The sequence below is a fragment of the Myotis nattereri genome, assembly GCF_964212035.1.
Source record: "Myotis nattereri genome assembly, chromosome: 12".
Taxonomy (NCBI): Eukaryota; Metazoa; Chordata; class Mammalia; order Chiroptera; family Vespertilionidae; genus Myotis; species Myotis nattereri.
The window spans coordinates 65,302,425-65,322,578 of NC_138087.1; the positions used below are offsets into that span (position 1 = coordinate 65,302,425).

Here is a 20,154-nt window from a genome sequence, read left to right on the forward strand (position 1 = left end):
TTTTGGATAGAGTTTGGCATTTAAACAACAATTTTTAAAACTCCTCTCCTGAACTCCTAGGCTGTCCTCCTCCCTCCAACTATGGGGGAAGATGTGCTTCCCCCTCCTAGAAGGCTTCTCCTCAAAGCTAGTTCGCTGCCAATTTACCAGCCGAGTGACCTTGGGCAGGACCCTTCCCTGCCCTGCGTGTCATTTCTGTACAACATGGGTGAGGAGAAGCAGGCAGGACCTTGGCTCTTCAGTTTGTTTTAAAGTGGGTGGCCCTTCTTTTTTAAAAAATATATATATTATTGATTTTTTACAGACAGGAAGGGAAAGGGATAGAGAGTTAGAAACATCGATGAGAGAGAAACATCGATCAGCTGCCTCCTGCACACCTCCCGCTGGAGATGTGCACACAACCAAGGTACATGCCCTTGACCGGAATCGAACCTGGGACCCTTCAGTCTGCAGGCTGACGCTCTATCCACTGAGCCAAACCAGTTAGGGCTAAAGTGGGTGATTCTTGAAGAAAGGCAGGAAAACTAGACAGATTGGTCCCTTCTCACACACACACACACACACACACACACACACACACACACACAAACACATACACACACTTCCTCCCCACCTGTGTATAGGGGAACAAACAGATGCTGGGCAAGGAATTGTGAATAAGAGAAATTTTAATAGAAATAACAGGCCACAGGGGAATACTGTGTAGCAATGAAAACAAAAATGATTTTCATTGATTTATAACCACATGCCACAATACTGATAAATCTCACAGATATAATGTGAATGAAAGAAGCTATATACAAAGAGGAGATATATGATTCGCGTTATGTAGACTCTAGAATCAGGTTCTAGGGTATGAAAACAAAACCATTCTGTTCTGTTTCAGTCACCCTCGGGAGGTGACTGAAAGAGAGTAAAGAGCAAGTGGGGCTTCTGGGATGCTGGATGCTAGTTACATGAATGTCCCCAATCTTAGAAGCCAGGCAGTGTCACTTCTATTGCATTCTATTGGCTCAGGTAGTTCCAGAGGTCAGCCCAGGATCAAGCGGGAGGAAACATCGACACCTCCTCTCAATGGAAGGACTTTAACATCACATTGTAAGAATATATATCCAGATGGGATATGGATATATCGGTGCAGCCATCTTTACAAAATATAATTTGCCACATAGTGCATCAACTTTGTCTCCAGCCTTACCTCTTTCCCATCTATTTTCCGTACGGAAGCCAGCCAAAACCGCTATAAAAACCCAAAAAAAACAAAAAACAAAACCCAACAACAAACAAGCAAGAAGCCCATTTATTTGCTTAAAGTATTCCTAAGTCTATTTATCCTGGTTAGAGATCCCACCAGCTTATTAATTTGTTTTGTCGTTTGCTCTTTCCTTACTGATGCACAATCCACCACTCTTTACCATGATGGTTGCTTTGAATAAAACTGTACAGTTTGGCCACCAGTTCCAAGAAGGGTTCATTCTTTCCTGGTAATTTATTCATATGTAGCACATCATTTAATTACAGAATATTTCAACTAATGCAGTGTGTCTCAAAGTGTAGTCAAGGATCACCTGCAACAGGTTGTATGGGAGGAGGGTCTCAAAATTTGTATTCAAATGAAGAATACCATGTAATTGTAAGGTACACTGAAGTTTGAGAACCACGACCGTTTCTCTGACCTGCCCAGTTAAACTAATGAGCCGATTTCATTTCATGTTCCTCTACTTTCCCCAGCTACTCGCTGATGTCTCTCCATTTTCAGCCACCCAAGCAGAGGTAGGTGGAGAAGAATATGCATTCAGACCTGGGACTGGTGTAGCTGCTTCTTGACTGAGGCAGCCCTGTCTCCGCAGCTTGAGACAAACCCAGCGGCTTCAGTTGAGCTTGGTCTGTCCCATCCTGCTCCTTCAATCTTTTTCTCCTCATTCCACCCCTCCAAAAGCCATCTAGTTATTAGGACCCTCCAAATAATCCTCTAGAGCAGTGGTTCTCAACCTTCCTAATGCCTCGACCCTTTAATACAGTTCCTCATGTTGTGGTGACGCCCAACCATAAAATTATTTTCGTTGCTACTTCCTAACTGTAATTTTGCTACTGTTATGAATCGTCATGTAAATATCTGATATGCAGGATGTATTTTCATTGTTACAAATTGAACATCGTTAAAGCATAGTGATTAATCACAAAAACAATATGTAATTATATATGTGTTTTCCAATGGTCTTAGGCGACCCCTGTGAAAGGGTCGTTCGACCCCCAAAGGGGTCGCGACCCACAGGTTGAGAACCGCTGCTCTAGAGTTCCTCAGCCCCTAGTAATTTGGTCCCAGAAAGGCACCAAATATTTATTCAGCACCTACTATGTGTCAGGCACTGTTCTAGGACTTGGGGGACTGTACTTCCATGGAACAAACCAGATAAAAAAAATCCTTATCTTGTAGAACTGATATTCTAGTGAAGAAGACAGACAATGAGTAGCAAACAAATAAGACAATGACTAGTATATGATCTGTTAGAAGGGGAAACCGGAGTGAGAAGGGGTGGGGTTGCAATATAGGGCTAGTGGTGGGAGAGCGTCACTGAGAGAAGATAGGAAGGATCAGCAGTGTGAAACATACTGCTACCTCTGTGAGGAGCATGTCCGCCAGGAGTGCCAGGCAGGTTGGAGGGAGAGGAGAGTGAGGAGGCCATTGTGACTGGAGCAGGGAAGTGGGGGAAGATGTCAGGGAAGTCATGGGTGGCCGGATTCCATGGGCCTTATAGGCCTCCGTAAAAATGTGATTTTTTTACTCTGAGTGAAATGGGAAGCCTTTGCAGGGTTTCAGGCAGAGGAGGGGCGCTTTTTAAGCATCTCTTTGGCTGTGCTGTGAAGAAGAGTGAAATCAAGAAGCTATTGCAATAATTCAGGCGAAGCATGATGGTGTTTTGGACCATGGCGGCAGGTTGAAAGTCATAAAATTAATGTTTGTTTAGTTCAAGTTGCAGCATGAATCGTGGCTTGCATTGAATGCATCACTAATACGCTTCTGCGGTGGGTTTTCCCAGCCTCGATTTGAGATGGACAGGGAGGGGAGGGGGGCGACACGGTTTGAGGTTACCAAGGAGACAGAACATCATAGATCTGAAAACCTCAGAATGTTCTAGGCCTTTAGGCCTCTGGCGCAGCAATAATTCTGCGGCCGAGCCCACCGGCCGCTTCCCAATGATCGCGCGCAACAGGCCCGGGTGGGAGCCTATGGAAAGCGCAGGGCTTCGCACAGCGAGAGGAGCGCACCCCGGGAATCGTAGTTCTGCGCCCGTGCGCAGGCGCAGTGGTCCCCCGCCGGCTTGCGCGCGCAGCTACTGCAGGACCAGCTTCTGGAAGCTCATTGCGGTAGCGCTGGTCTTGGCTGCTGGTCCTGATGCAGGTAGTGCTTGCCCAGGGCCCCTCATTTGGGGGCCACCACCAGGTCGCCGGCTCCGAGGATGCACTTGGGTAGGGGTGGGTGCCGAGGGATATTGGGATATTGCGCTCCCAATCCCGCAGCTCCGGTGGGAGGTGGCCACCCTCCTAAATTACGGAGCTCTCCCCCATCCCCTCCCTGCTCCCGGGGTCTAGCAATTGAGGTACTTTTGCATTTTCAGCGGGCAGATTCCTCGTTATGTGTGCGTGGCGGGAGGACGGCTGTCCCTTGTATGGCAGGATGTTTAGCAGCATCCCTGGCTCTACCCGCTAGGTACCTGTAGCATCCCTCCTCCCCAGTCGTGCCAACCAAAATGTCTTCAGCGTTGCCAAGGCTCCCGATGAGGCAAACCCCCACCTGTTCCCCCTCCCCACCACCACCCCCATTGGAGAACTTATTTCTGCCTGCGTCACATTTTCTCGGTGCTTCTGTTGTAAGCTCCCTGGAGACCTAGAGGAGTGTCTTAGTCGCCGCAGAGCCCCCAGATGCCCAGCAAGGCGCCGGGTTCGTAGTAGGCACCTAATATTTGGCCGAGGAATAGGTGACGTCATACCTACCGTGTGCCGGGTTGTGTGCTCGGAGGTGGGTAATTGCTGGTACCATAGTGGCAGTAGGAGGAGGGTGTTCTGGCACTGGCTGCGCGGTAGCACATCTCAGGCTGGGTGCTCTGTGGGGGTGGGGTCCCTGTGTGACCTATCCTGCCTGCCTCCCGAGCGCCCCGTTCCCAGCTCATTGACGATCCGTTCTTTGTAGAATGAAAAGAATGCATGCGGCGCGCAGGACAGGCTCTGCAGAAAAGCACCTGTGGTTTAGAGAAAGCTTCACCCAGAGGGGACAGATGAAAGGATAGAAAGGTGACAGTTTTAAAGAATGGAAAACCTTTGCTTGCAGAGGGAAAGAAGAGAGCATTCCAAGGAGAAGGAATGGCGCTAGTGCAAAGGATAGAAGGGAATGGGAGATGCTTTTTTTTTTTTTTTTGATGGGAGGAGATACTTTTTTTTTTTCTTTCTTGCAGTGTCCATCAAGGGCACTAGGTAGAGCTCAAGAGGCGAGGTCATGCGGACAGGGTCTCTAGATCATCATGCCTGACCTCTGCGTTTCTATTTTATCTGGAGACAGTTGAGGAGGGATCTTATTTTGCTTAGGCTACAGTGTGATACTGGATTGGAGAAGCCTCTCCTTAGGTAGTTTCAGTAGGATAGAATGGTGAGGTTCTTAGGAATTAAAGCTGCCAGAATTGGGATATTGATTATGTGAGAAATTTAATAGGCAAGTATGAAATCAGGCTTCTGAGTTGAGCAACTGGTGGAAATGTGTGGCCATTCCCTGAGAGAGGGCGGGAGTTGATGAATAGGTTTGCGACTGTTTCTTCCTGTAGCCCTGAGCCTTTTCTGATCACTTTTGCTTATGAGGAGTATTGAGTCTGTAGAAACTGTTTTTCTCGAGGGGACCTTTAATTACCCTTAAGTAACTCCTCGGCTTTTCATCTACAAAGAAAATTATGCTTTTTATATAGTAGCTGGGCAAGGCTGTCTTAGGCCTCTGAGAATATATATCTGTATAACTATATCTATATATCTGTATCTATGAACCAAACCAAGAACAATGTTTTTAGGATTAATGATTCGTTTCACTTATTTAATATTTTATATTTCTTGACAGTTCCTACAAGACCATAAACTGAACCCTTGATATTTGCTATTTGTAGTGCCTGTTGGTGGACTGTACTGATATCCAATTGGAGTCTAAGGGGACTGAGTTCCTGCTGGTGACACAGACGGCAAGCAGTAATACCCGTGAACAAGATGACGGCCGTCTCCTCAGAGCCTCACACTCTGGCTTCAGATGAACAAAACAAGGACCTGAGAATGGATACACCTGGGGAGGAAGACGCTATCCTGGGAGGAAACACTCCTGACCCCGAGTCTCTCAGACAGAGGTTCCGGTGGTTTTGTTACTCAGAAGAGGCTGGACCCAGAAAAGCCCTGAATCGGCTCTGGGAGCTCTGCCTTCAGTGGCTGAGGCCAGACATCCACACGAAAGAACAGATTTTAGAGCTTTTGGTGTTTGAGCAATTCCTGTCCATTTTGCCCGGGGAGATCAGGATTTGGGTAAAATCACAACGTCCTGAGAATAGTGAGAAAGTGGTGACCTTAATAGAGGATTTGACCCGAACACTTGAAGGAAAGGAAGGTGAGATTTATAGATGGAGGGAGGAAGTGGGAAAGATCTCCTTAGCTTATGAGAGTGAACTCCCCAAAAGATAGCAATATATTGCTAAAGAGGAGGCTAATATAAGACTAAGTTTGGAGGTGGGATTGGGTTTGAATTCCCTGTCTTTTACTGTGTGATCTTGGGGAAGCTACATAACCTCTCAGAACTTTAAATTCTTTTAGCTGTAACAAGGGGATACCATCTTATCTATAGTGTTGTGAGGAATAAATAGGGCAAGTATAGTACATGGTGGATGCTCAAGAAACAGTAAGTTCTTTCCCTTGAGCAAGGGGGGACTTTAGAACGCAGGAGAGAAAAACTTTACCTGGAAATGTTTGGAGCCACAACCATAACAGCCAGCCAGGCCTTAACTTCTAACTCCAGTGTGTGCAGCAGCACGTTCCTAGAATGGTGCTGTCCAGTATCTGTGATGATGGACGTGTGTTCTGCACTGTTTTTGCACTTCAAGCTGGTGCAAATAAGGAATTGAGTTTTTAATTAAATTTAAACTTAAATAGCCATATGTGGCCAGCAACTACCCTGTTGGATAGTACAATTCCATAGCCTTTGGGAACAGCTGACATTTTCATAATCACATTATTACACATTATATACTAGTGTATACAATGTACACTACGAATTACAACATGATTACATCATTGTAAAATATTGATGAAAAGACTTCTAGGGTGGCTAGCCCTTTTGAGAGCATGTGGTTCAACTTGTATAAAATCCCTCTCTATGCTACAAATATTCCAAATATTTATGTATATTATTTACCATAAGGCTCTCAGTACATATGGGTGACAGTTTGTATTCTACCAGGAGTTCTGAGATAGATGGGTGTTTATCTCCACAGACTTAATTTGTGGTCACACAGCTCATTGGTGTATCCAAAATTTGGGCTTCCTGACTCCTCTCCGACTTGTCTGTCACTGCAGCCGGTGCTTCCACAAAACTGGGGCCTCTGTGTGGAGCCCCTGCAATCAAGAAGTTCATGAATTGATTGCTCTAGCATTCAGTTCATGAATGAGCAGTTTCCTTATAACAATCCCTTTTTTTCTCTTCGATTGCATAATTCTGATTCCTAACTTCCATTGATTATCTAATCAATAAACTGCCTAAAATACTTTTCATAAGAAAGTAAAATATGATTTAAAAGAAAAGCCACTTTGCCCTTATTAGAAGCTGTTAATATCTCGGGGGTATTTATTATTTTTATTGATTTCAGAGAAGAAAGGAGAGGGAGAGAGCTAGAAACATCAATGATGAGAGAGAATCATAGATCAGCTGCCTCCTGCACACCCCCTACTGGGAAGCGAGCCCACAGCCCTGGGCATATTCCCTTGGCTGTAATAGAACCCGGGACACTTCAGTCCACAGGCTGACACTCTCTCTACGGAGCCAAACTAGGGCTACATCTTGGGGTATTTAACACATTCAGTTCATAGGTTCAAATTCCTGATTCTGTCTGCAGGAATCTGATGGTGATTTCAGAGCTGGAGTCAGTTCTTGAGACCAGCTTGGTGCTTTCATTTAATGAGTGACTCTTGTGCAAGGGAAGGACTATGAAGAAAACAAGTTAATACATAATATGTGGTTTTACCTTAATGCATCTTGTAAATATTTTAAATTATGCAAACAATACATTAAACTGTGGGTGTATAGAATAAATGAAATCAGTTTTTTGTGATCTTAGGAATTGAAAGGACATTTTACAGGCTAAGGGGGTAAGCTTGGGTTTTAATGGGAATCTATATCTGTGGCTCTCTTTTCTGTTTTAAAGAGTAGGAGAAAACTTTTTCTGTTTCTTATGACCTTTTTCTCCAGAGACATATATAGGAATTTCTAGTCTGAGGAATTCATTTGAAAGCCTGGACTGTATTTTTTTCTTCCCTTCCAGTTTCTCAAGATTCTGTTATTTCCCAAGAGGAGAACCCTGAAGAAGATACAACGGTTTCTGTCCTTCCAAGTACTGAGTCCGGGGTAAGTTTCCTTTCACTGGTTTTCATTCTTAAGTGAATACTTACTGACCTCCTACTGAGTGGTATAAAAATACTAGATAGAGTAAGTAAGACAGTCTCCTGTTGTCATTCTTCAAAGTTATTCTTCACATTCTTTTTTTTTTTTTCAGTCTGGAGAATTTGTCACAAGGTTGACTCTAATAAAAACAAATATTGGCTAAAATTTAACAGTTATTCCTGATACAGTTAGCCAGGTGAAAATACAAATATATTTCCTAACATGATAAAAAACATCCCCAGCTGGAAAATCAAAAGCAGCTCTTACAATGCCCACAAAAAAGATAAGAATGTTTTAAGCTTACTGCTATTAATGAGTATTTTCTGAATATTTTAGCCAGTGTAGTACGATAAGAAAGAAATAGGTAAGTATTGATAGCTTGCTTTGGAATCCTTAGAAATTTAAATACTACCAAAACTAATAGTTTATATTTTCTGAAATCTTAGGATCTCTTTAGGAATAATCCAATGCAAAAAGACTGTGTTTGGTGTTCTAGGAACCCATGACATTCAAGGATATAGCTGTGAATTTTTCCAGAGGAGAGTGGAGGAAGCTGGAACCTTTTCAAAAGGAGATATATAAGGAAGTGCTACTGGAGAACTGTAGGCACCTAGAATTTCTGGGTAAAGACACCTTCTCTTTATGATTTAGCATCAACCCTGGGTATCTTTTTGGCCACTATTTTTGAAAAAAGACAATTGCTACTGTTTTGGCTGGGCATGCAGGAATGATATGATTAACCCTAAAAATAGGTCCTGAAAATGTACTTTTCCGCTGAGTTTTCTCCAAAAAAGAGTCTTTGCTTCATTGAATTGGAAATGTTGAGAATCATTTTGCCCTCATCAAGACCAAACCTCCCCCATGTTCTCTTCAAATTTCAGTATTGCTGTCTGTATTTGACAGTATCTTCTCTTCCTTGGAGAACCAGACTCTGTGTGTGGATGCTGACTGACTTTGTTCTGTGGAAAACAGACATTTTTCGTGTTTTGTTTTTTTTCTCTATGAGCAGGCTTTCCAGTTACCAAATTAGATGTGATTTCCCAGCTACCGTGGGTTGAACCAGGGCTTCTGGAAAAAGAAGTCTCAGAAGGCTCCATACCAGGTGAGTTGGTGAAAAGTAGACAAGGAAATTAAACCAGTTGCTTGCCAAGTCATTTGGGAAGACCTTTTGAAATGTTGGGTGGGCCATCTTGCTAAATTAAAATAGAATGACGATTAGAATATACACGTTGTCTTCCTGGAATGTTCATTTTAACAGATTGTTAGTTTGGGTTCTCTGAGAAGTAGATGCCAAGACATGATTAGCTTTGCCAGAGACTTATTAGGAAAAATTGCAGTGAAAAACGGGGTAGGCTCTGGAAGAGGCTGGGAGTGAGGTCAGAGTGTGATGTAGGTATAACGCCTGGAAAGGAGAGGGAAGGAAGGGTGGGTAGGAAGAGTCTGAGACAAAAATGCAGTTTAAGGAAGTTCTGGCAAGTCTCCTCTCAGAGTCCTGTGTCTCACAGAAATGGGCCTGAGTATCCCTGCTCTACTTGTCATTGACTGTGACCAGCTGTGGGAAAGTGGCCGAGGCATGAATGCCGTGGTGGATTCATAGAGCAGCAGCAGCTGTTGTTAGCTGCCAGTTAAGTGCCACAGAAAAGACCTGAAAAGGGCATTTTTATGGACACGATAGATACAGATGGCAAAACAAAAACTTCGTAATGGGATTTATGCTATAATGGCAAGTATAAGGAACAGTGGAAAACTATTAGGAGCAACAGCTTAATTAACATTTGAATTGAATCTTTTTTTTTTAATATTTTATTGATTTTTTACAGAGAGGAAGGGAGAGAGATAGAGAGCTAGAAACATCGATGAGAGAGAAACATCGATCAGCTGCCTCCTGCACATCTCCCACTGGGGATGTGCTCGCAACCCAGGTACATGCCCCTGACCGGAATCGAACCCGGGACCCTTCAGTCCGCAGGCCGACGCTCTATCCACTGAGCCAAACTGGTTTCGGCTGAATTGAATCTTTTTAAAAAATATATATTTTATTGATTTTTTACGGAGAGGAAGGGAGAGGAACAGAGAGTTAGAAACATCGATGAGAGAGAAACATCGATCAGTTGCCTCCTGCATACCCCCTACTGGGGATGTGCCCGCAACCAAGGTACATGCCCTTGACTGGAATCGAACCTGGGACCCTTCAGTCCGCAGGCCGACGCTCTATCCACTGAGTCAAACCAGTTAGGGCTGAATTGAATCTTGAAGGATCAATGTGAATTTATCCAGAGGACATCATGTATAGTATAATCCTATTTTACACTTAAAAAATAATTACTTATATATCAATACCTTAGTTTATGTTAAAGAAAAAAAAAGACTCACTTTGTGCTATTCCATCTTCTTAACCATTCATTTTAGACAACCTATTGGCTGTTTCCATAAGGACAGCAATTGCCTTATGTTTAAATAGCATTTGGGAGAGTAATTCCAAAAATGGATTCTAAAAATGTTTTGTATTCTAAAAATCTAGCAGGTAAAAGTCTATATTGGTACAAATATATGTCCTTCCCTCTTATATAAAAGAAGCATCATTTAAATGTACAACTTGTCTAAAAGTCATTTTATAACAGACCGGAGGAAAAAAGTTTTTGACAGGCAAAGCAGAGTCAATAGCCATAATTTATTAAAAGCTCATGTAAAACACTAAGAAACACTGAGTCTATTGGAAACATGAGCAAAGAATTTGAGCAGATAGCTGATAAAATTAAAAATAACCGAGAAAATTAAAGTTTAAATAGCTATAGACATGAAAATAATGCTCTAAGTCACTGGTCAAGAATGAAGTATGCATATTTTTCTTTTTAAGATTTTTTAAAATTGATTTTTGGAAAGAGAGGAAGGGAGAGAGAAAGAGAGAAACATCAATGTGAGAGCAAAACATCAATTGGCTGCCTCCTGCACACCCCCTACCTAAGATCAAGCCATCAACCTGGGCATGTGACCTGACTGGGAATAAACCTTTAACCCCTCTGCACAGTACAGTGCCCAACCAGCTGAGCAATGATGAAATACACATTTAAAGCAGCAATACTATTTTTTATAAATCATTCACAAAGATTTAAAGAAAGATCATTTGACTGGAGATGAGTACTGAGGTACTTCTGCTCGTCATACTTCATGTGATAGTATAACTTTTCTACCCTTTAGTTCAATAATTCTATTTTTATGATTCCTCTTTTGAGGAAATATTAATCGTTTGATAAACATTCAAAGTTAATAAGCTAATATATGTTATATTAACACATAAATATAATATAGAATTAGTTGTTATGTAACTGATTAAAATTATTTTTATGAAGACTGACCAATGAGATGGGAAAGAATTTTGAATAAGAAAAGTAAGCCTACATATTATGCATATTTTTCTATCTAAAATATAGAGCAATTTCTAGAAGAAAATACACAGAGTTATTAATAATAGTTAATTTTGGGGTAGTAGAATTTTGTGTTTTATAGTTTTCTGTTTACAATTTTATAAAAGTGACAGTGTAATCTCATAATTAAGAGTCAGGATGATGATATGGTTAATAAATGAATTCAAAGTTTGGAGAAGGATATAAAGAGTATAGTACTAGAAAAGGCCCTGTGGAGATTGTGCGACTTGAACCCTAGACCCTGTCAAATTTATCTATTTGTGAGAGTGAAGGTACCGTGGAATTACATTCTAAGTAGTGTGAAATGTTAACACTAAAAGAATAGAATTGAGCCCTAGCTGGTGTGGTTCAGTTGGCTGGGCATCATCCCATGCATAAAAGGTTACCTGTTCAATTTCCGATCAGGATACATGCCTGTGTTGTGGCTCCATCCCTGGTAGGGAGTGTGCAGGAGGCAGCTGATCATTGTTTCCCTCTCACATCGATGTTTCTCTCTCTCTTTCTCTTCTTCTTCTTTCCTCTCTCTTTAAAAATCAGTAAAATTTCTTTTAAAAAATAAAAGAATAGGATTGAAAATGCTGTAGTATATTAGGGACAGTAAATGGATGCCTGATTAAAGGATCCATAGGTTGATAGGGCCAGATTGTGGTTACCTTTGAAAGTCTAGCATAGGTGTTATTGCATAGCATACCTATAAACTTAGTACTATTTGACTGCTTTGAGAAGAAATAACATAGTATAGGGATCAAAAGCCTGGGCTTTAGTGTCAGACTAGGTTAAAAATCTGGCACTGCCACTTATAATACATGTGGCCTTGGGCAAGCTACTTATAGTCTATGTACCTACTTGTCACATTCACAAGACAGAGATAATAATAGGGTTTATTTCACAGAGCTGTTGTGAAGATTAAGTGAAATACAAGTAAAGTGTTTGATATTTGACCTGGCATTTGGTAAGTATTCAATAAATGTTTGCACTAATATTATTATTGTTTGAAAAAGGAATATTGGGTACAGGAAGAATAAGTTTGAGCCTGTTTTCAAAATTTGAAATGGAGGTTAAAACTTGCATTTCTAACGATAAAGCACAAACTTTTCATCTTCCTCAATATTTTTCCTAACCCCTATGTTTACCTATGTTCTTTATATCACTTTCCCTTCCTTGTTTTATAGAGTGTATTTGAGAATTGTCCAAGTCATAATCCTCATAGTCATTACTGCCCCTATTCCTATTTTAGTCCCAAATACAGCACCTTCCTTTATTGCAAACAGGAAATATTCTGTGTTATTTCTTTTAGAGTGTGAACCTAGAGGTGAATTGGAGGAATCTGTTCAAAATCAAGATGTTCTTATGGACGAATCGACTTTAGAAAAAACAATAGATAGGTACGTAATGTGTGGTGATTATGGCTTAATGGGAGAATCCTCCAAACGTGGCAGATTAGAGAAGGGCCGTAGCAATAAGGAATGTTCGCAAGTAGCAGGCACACAAAAGAAAACTCATGGGAGAGGCAGTCAGGGTGAGGAATTTGACTCAGAAAAGGGCCCCTCTGCAAGTAATGCCAAGGAAACTTCGGATTTAGTTAAGCATCTGAGAGTCTACTTACGGAAGAAATCTCGGAAGTATAATGAATGCAAGAAACGCTTTAGTTTTCATTCAGACCTTGTTATGAACCGCAAAGAGCACACTGGAGAGAAGCCACGGAAACGTAAGGAAGGCAGGAAAATCTTAAGTCACTCTTCATCTCTTACTAAACATCAGAAACATCCGAAAATTTATATGGGTACCAAGCCCCAGAAGTGCAGTAACTGTGGGATAGACTTCACTCAAAGCTTATCCCTTGTTAAGAGAAGAAAAACCCCTATATGTGAGAAATGTCGGAAAAGTAAATACCAGGATACAACCTCGAATAAAGATGAGGGAACAGAGACTGGAGAAAAATCCCCTAAATGTAGCAGATGTGGAAAATCCTTTGATTATAGTACCACACTGAGCAAACAGCAGAAACTTTACCTTGGTGGAAAACCCTCTATGTGCTATGATTGTGGGAAAGCTTTCAGTAAGAGTGTATCCTTCACACCCCGTCGTAGAGCTCATAGTGGAGAGAAACCCTTCAAATGTGATGATTGTGGAAAAGGTTTCACCCTAACTGCCCACCTCATTAAACATCAGCGAATTCATACTGGAGAAAAACCCTATAAATGTAAAGAATGTGGGAGACCCTTTAGTGACAATTCATCTCTTATTCAACATCAGCGAATTCATACTGGAGAAAAACCCTATACATGTAATGACTGTGGCAAATCCTTTAGTCATAGCTCATCCCTTTCCAAGCATCAGAGAATTCATACTGGAGAGAAACCCTATAAATGTACTGAATGTGGAAAAGCCTTTAGACAGAATTCTTGCCTTACCCGACATCAGAGAATTCATACTGGAGAAAAACCATACCTGTGTAATGATTGTGGAATGACTTTCAGCCATTTTACATCTGTAATTTATCATCAGCGACTTCATTCAGGAGAAAAACCCTACAAATGTAGTCAGTGTGAGAAAGCCTTCCCTACCCATTCTCTCCTTAGTCGTCATCAGCGAATTCATACTGGTGTGAAACCTTATAAATGTAAAGAATGTGGAAAATCCTTCAGTCAGAGCTCATCTCTTAATGAACATTATCGAACTCATACTGGAGAGAAACCCTATGAATGTGACTATTGTGGAGCAACCTTTAGTAGAAGCTCAATCCTTGTAGAGCACCTAAAAATTCATACTGGAAGGAAAGAATATGAATGTAAGGAATGTAAGAAGACATTCAAAAGTAATTCAGGCCTCATCAGACATCGGGGATTTCACTCTGGAGAGTAATTCTTGAACTATAGCAAGGTGGGAGGAAAGTTAATCAAAACTGTTCCTTATTAGAAACCTGGATATAAATTGCCACCACATTGATTAGTAGCTGCAACTTTGATGGGTTGGCAGCTAGGAAAAATAGACTTTCCCCCATTCATCCTTCTTTGTAAGAATGTTAATTTTTGGGAGATAGTAGTTAGGGCTGGAAAAGTCATGTGGAAAGTGAAAATAGTACGAGATGTGAAATTATTGTAAAAGGTCAAATATGAATTTAAATAGCAGGGGAGGGGGTACCCAGAACCTACCTTTTTAACCATTTCAGAAGATTTCCCTCTCTTCTACTTTCCCCCTCCACTCCCATGTAGTGTAATAGAAAACTTGGTTGGAGTCAGATAACCTGGGTTCTGTCCCAGTTTCCAACCAATCTACTATATAACCTTTCTGAATTTGTTTTTGAACTGATAGAATGAAGGGTTGGAACTAATAATTTCTAAGTTGGGGTTGTTGTTTTTTGTACCTTATATTTTCTGAAGCTGTAGACATAAGTTAAAATTATTTATTTATTTATTTTGTTAATCCTCACCCGAGGATATTTTTCCATTGATTTTTAGGGAGAGTGGAAGAGAGAGGGAAAAACAGAGAGAAACATCCATGTGAGAGAAACACATCGACTGGTTGCCTCCTGCATGTGCCCTGACCAGGGCTCAGGCTGTGGAGGAGCCTGCAACCTAAGTACGTGCTCTTGATGGGAATCGAACCCAGAACCCTTTGGTCCGCAGACCAACACTCTATCCACTGAGCCAGACCAGCTAGGGCATAAGTTAAATATTTTTGATTCATTGGAATTTTCAAGTTTCTGTCGTAGAAAATGATTTAGGATACTAAACTTCTGGCAGTGAGAATATAGTACCCTTTTTGAATACGGGATGCCTTGAATACTTGATGCTAGAACACTGTAAACAGGAACAAGTCAGTGAAGCTGAAACAAGATTGCCTTCAGGGAATGTTTTAATTGAACAAAACACCTAACTTGTTTTTCCTTTGAGCATTGGCTGAGAGGATTGGGGTCTAGGGACAGGCACCTGAGCCATCTCAGACATGAGAGTTACAATCTTAGGAAAATAGATTGGGGGTGGTGAGGGTGAGAGGAAACGGGTGCTGGAAACAGCTATTCTGAACGGGTTGCCTTTTGCAAAATAGTTTTATTTTTTTAATTTTTGCCTGTACTAAGTACAGCTTCCTGTCAGTAGAGTATAAATATTCTGTATGGCAAAGGTCACAAGCTAAAGTTGGGCCCTTGAGATGTCATAGTTGGTCTGCATGGTAAGCGTGTGTGTGTGTGTGTGTGTGTGTGTGTGTGTGATTAGTTGCCATCATTGTTTAAAATAGGAAATTTCATACTTAAAAAAGGCTAGTCTTGAAGAATGTAAGGGATGACAACACTAAGGCCTTATTTCATAAGAAAGGTTGTTTGGGCCAGCCGCGTCCACCTTTAGGTAGCGAATCTATTCTTCTACTTGCCAAGTTCTCTCAGTCACGCAACCTGACTTGCCCACAGTAGGAATTTGATATTCTGATTCCCTACCATTTGGAGAATACATATTCTATCATCAAAAGAGACTCCATTGATAGTAAATAAAATTGAGAAAAGGAATGTAGAAATTATAACAAATTTTCACTTAAGTTTTCTGTTGTGAAATTAGACCTGAAAGGAATGAAGAATACAGATATTAGTGGATTATTCCTTACTAATTTCATTGGTGGAGTCTGAATAATAGTTCCTAACGTAGCCAGTTAACTACCATGTGTCCAAAACGGAAACCATCCCCACATGCCACGTTTTAAATTTAATTTAAAGAATAAATTTGCAATGAATATTATAAAAATAAATATGTTACTCACAATTCGGGTGTTCTTGAATATTTTCAGCTGAAAATTCTCACAAAAAATTATTTTAAAGTTGGTCAGGGCTGCCACTTAGGGAAAACATTTTTTTTTTTATAGACACAGGTGGCGTGTAGGGGAAGGTCCACCACTTGTGTCTACAGATGCTTGTGGCGTACAATGGGTTAACAGGGAAATAAAAACCCTAAGTCGGTTAGATTTGGGTCTCAGGTCATGAGGTTCTAGAGGAGCCCCACTGACTCAGCAGTGGTGCAGAGCTGCTAAAGTTGAAATTGGAGGCAGTGTGTATAAAAACAGAGCTAAAGCAAAAACCTTTCAACTTATCAAAGCAAAGAGATCCACATGCTCATCTGAGATGCAGCAGTATTTGCTGTGATTTAGTGGGTTTAGGTGTGCATTGCTACCTCTGGATAATGTTTGGTTTCTTCCTTGTGCCCTCCCCCAAAGCTTGTAGTTCAAATACTGCTGTGTGATAAATTGATCTGCATACTTATTGCTAAAGAGACCAACCAGAGACATTTAGCCCTAAAGGACTATGGCTTATGAGAATCATTTACCTGGTTTAGGGTTGTTGTTGTTTTTTTGGTTTATTTGTGTGTGTTTTTAAAGATAAAAACCCTGGTTTTTCTCTGAAAAGATATAAACCCTTGTTAGTTTTTCTTTTAGTGATATAAAACCTAGTTTGTTTATCTAAACCCTAGCTTGTTTTTCTGTAAAAAAAAAAAAAAGTAACTTACAGAAAGAATTAAATGTGTAAAGTTCTTGAGAAGAGGCTTGTTCAGGATGTTTACTTTAAAATGACGACCTTGCTTTAAAAAAGGTTTTAATGGCTTTCTATTGAAGGCATTTCTTTAAAGTCACACCACAAGACGAGGCTTCTCCTGTCAATGAGTTTCCTTTCTTAACTTATTTTAGAATTGTTTTTAATGTGGTCAAAATACAGAATGTGAAAAAGACCTTTTTAATCCTTTCTGGGTGTACTGTTCAGTGGCATAAAATACATTCACATTGTTGTGCAGTCGTCATATTCACCTCCAGAAGTTTTCCATCATCCCAAACTGAAACTCTACTCATTTACCAGTAACTCCCCACTCTTCCCTCTCCCAAGCCCCCAGGAACCACTATTCTACTTTCTGTTTCTTATGAATTTGACTCTTCTAGGTACCTCATATAAATAGATTCATCAATATTTGTTCTTTTGTGCCTGGCTTGTTGCACTTAACATGTTTTTAAGGTTCATGTAATATGTGTCAGAATTTCATTCCTTTTTAAGGCTGAATAAGATTCCATTGTATGTATATACAGTTTTTTGTTCACCCATTCTTCTTTTGGTAAACATTTAGTTATTTCTACTATTTTGGCTATTTTTAATAACACTGATATGAACAGTGGTGTACAAATACCTATTTGAATCCCTGCTTTCAGTTCTTGAAGTGGAATTGGCTGTATGTCCTCAAGTTTCATCCTTGTAGTGTATGATAGGATTTCCTTTTTTAAGACTGAGTAATATTCCATTGTATGTTGAAACCACTTTAAAAAAAAAACCATTTTTATTGATTTCAGAGAAGAAGGGAGAGGGAGGGAGAGGTAGAAACCTCAATGATGAGAGAGAATCATTGATTGGCTGCCTCCTGCATGCCTCCTGCAGGCCCGCCACCAGGGATTGAGTCTGCAACCCGGACCTGGGACCCTTCAGTCGGCAGGTTGACACTCTATCCACTGAGCTAAACCGACTAGGGATACACTACATTTTTTTTTTTTTATGCATTCATCCATCAGTACACATTTAGGTTGCATCTACCTCTTGGCTATTGTAAATAATGCTGCTATGAATTTGGGTGTGCAAATATCTCTTCAAAATCTATTATCAGTCTTTTGGATATATTCCCAGAAGTGGGATTGCTGAATTATTTGGTAATTCAATTTTTAACTTTTTGAGGAACCTCCATGCTGTTTTCCATAGCAGCTGCACCATTTTACATTCTTACCAACAATGCAGAAGGGTTTCTTTGCATCCTAGCAACCCATATTATTTTCTATATTTTTGATAGTGGCCATTCTAACAGATGTGTTCTTGATTTGCACTTCCCTGATGATTAGTGATGTTGAAAATCTTTTTATATGCTTGTTAACCATGTGAATATCTTAAGGGAATTGTCTAAGTCCTTTGCCCATTATTTAATCAAGCTTTTGTTTTTGAATTTCAGCTGTTTTTATTTATTCTAGATATCATCCCCTTATTTATGATTTTTGAGTGTCTTCTCCCATTCCATTGGTTCCATTGGAACATTTTGCATTTTCTTGGCGCTATTTCCTTTGTTGCACAGAAGGTTTTAAGTTTGATGTAGTCCCATTTGCCATTTTTGCTTATTTTTCTCCTGTGCTTTTGGTGTCATGTCCAAGAAATCATTCTCAAATCCAATGTCATGAAATCTCCACCCCCACCCCCATGTTTTCTTTTCGGAGTTCCATAGTTTCAGTACAGTCCCATAAACTGGCAATTATTATTGTATAGCATTTCCACCAATATACTGAAGAATCTTAGCATTATAACTCCTTTTTTGGAGTCTGCTTCAAAAAACTGAGCACAAATATATTCAGTATGAGACAGTGGAACAAAGCAAAGAGGTAAACACCATTCTCTTGCTTTAAAATGCCAATATGGCTGGTCTTTTGACTTTATATAGCTAGAGTTCCTCTTACAATGGAAACAAATTTTTCTATCTCTAGCTGAAATTCTTCTTTGATAGATGGAAAATTGTCAAAAATTTCTGTTCTGAGTGAATCTTTAGGTAGTGAATTGACATTTCTTTGTAAATTTGGATGTTCTTTGAGATGGAATATACCCAAAGTTTTCACGGGGCTGTGTCTTTTGATACAAAACTCATTTAAAGCTGAAGATAAATTCTTGCAATTTTTCAAATTTTGAATCAATTGGTCTTTGATATCATCAGAAACTTCTTGTATTCTATGAGCAAAATTATTTAAAGGATTGAAGTTTTCAGTATTTATAAGTATCTTTTTAAGTCTCTTCCTCATAAACTTCTGACTAAATCAACCTAAAATAATTTCTTTTCATCATCTCTCCATCTAAGATTCTTTTTGTTTGTGTGTGAGAATTCATACTATTTTAGAGCTGGCTAAATTTACAAACTCAAATCCTGTTAAAAAGTTAATATTTTGTTGGAAATTTAGTTCTCATCTCATATGACTAATTTCTTGGATTCTTTCTTGACTTAGGAGTGTACTTATCGAACTCACTAGATTGTTGCTGAAAAGTGACTAATATTAGGTATTGTCTTAAATATTGTCTAGTATGGTATCTTTAACACTTCGGTATACAGCAAATAGCTTTTCCATTTGCTATGCCTGCAGTAAATTGCAGTTGCCTTTCATCATTGAATGTGTACTATGCCCTCTTCCACTCTTTTTTAACTGTACTAGTTGTAGTACTAGCTTCTGTATTGCACTGAATTCTGCTTAGTAATCTGCCTTCATTTAAAAATTAAATATTTTTCTGTATTTTTAAACTAGAAAACAATTTAATTAGAATTAAAGTAGTAAGTGTCTCAGTTTACGATTATGATTTACATCGGTATTGCTAAAACTTGTGCTGTCTGCATAGGTGTACCTTAACTTGTGCTGTGTACGTAAAATATGCACGTAAAGACATTGTGATGTTACTTCAGTGCATAGAAAAGTTATCTGAACTGAATCTGTCTGTTACTACTGGCTAGATTGTGAAGTGTTTATCTGTAATGCTAGAAATAATGCACATTCCTGTACAAGTATTACAACAATCATGTCCTATGCTACACAAGTTACAATGAATTGTAGTTCTACCAAAACAATAAAGTTGTGTTAAATGGAGAAATATTAACTGTGCTTTGTTGTTGTTTTTTAAAATCTTGAAATGTAGTACTATCCGTATTTCCAGTTCTCAGTAGTCTTAAATGGCTACCATATTGGACAGTACAGAGTTCGGGTAAGCAATGCTAGCCACAGAGATCCCCAAAATCAAAGTAGCTTAATTCAATAAAAGCTTATTTCCTTGGCAGCCTTCCAACATTTATTGCTTTCCAATACTTGTAGCGAGGCCATCTGGAACATACCACCTCCAAGGTCCCTGAAGCAGGGAAAGCAAGAACTGGAGCGTTATCTGATGTGCGGTGACTGGCTGCTGTTCACTATGAAATGTCCATTCTCTATTGCTAATCACATACTATTTACATGTACTTTATTAGGTAGATCAAACTCATCACAACACTATTTTTTTATACATATTTTATTGATTTTTTT

At 39.9% G+C, this 20,154-nt stretch overlaps 1 protein-coding gene across 2 annotated transcripts; it reads left to right on the forward strand.

The window, feature by feature from the left end:
* The first annotated feature begins 3,331 nt into the window (after positions 1-3,331).
* On the forward strand, positions 3,332-16,563 carry ZNF483 (zinc finger protein 483). Of its 2 annotated transcripts, none has more exons than XM_081102929.1 (6): positions 3,332-3,403; positions 5,148-5,632; positions 7,557-7,639; positions 8,172-8,298; positions 8,685-8,777; positions 12,398-16,563. In XM_081102929.1, the coding sequence occupies exons 2-6, from the start codon at positions 5,245-5,247 to the stop codon at positions 13,963-13,965; spliced, it is 2,259 nt and encodes a 752-aa protein (XP_080959055.1). In that variant the 5' UTR covers positions 3,332-3,403; positions 5,148-5,244; the 3' UTR covers positions 13,966-16,563. The 2 variants fall into 2 exon arrangements, with proteins under 2 accessions (XP_080959055.1, XP_080959056.1); XM_081102930.1 differs by lacking the exon at positions 3,332-3,403 and adding an exon at positions 3,430-3,471.
* Positions 16,564-20,154: the final 3,591 nt, after the last annotated feature.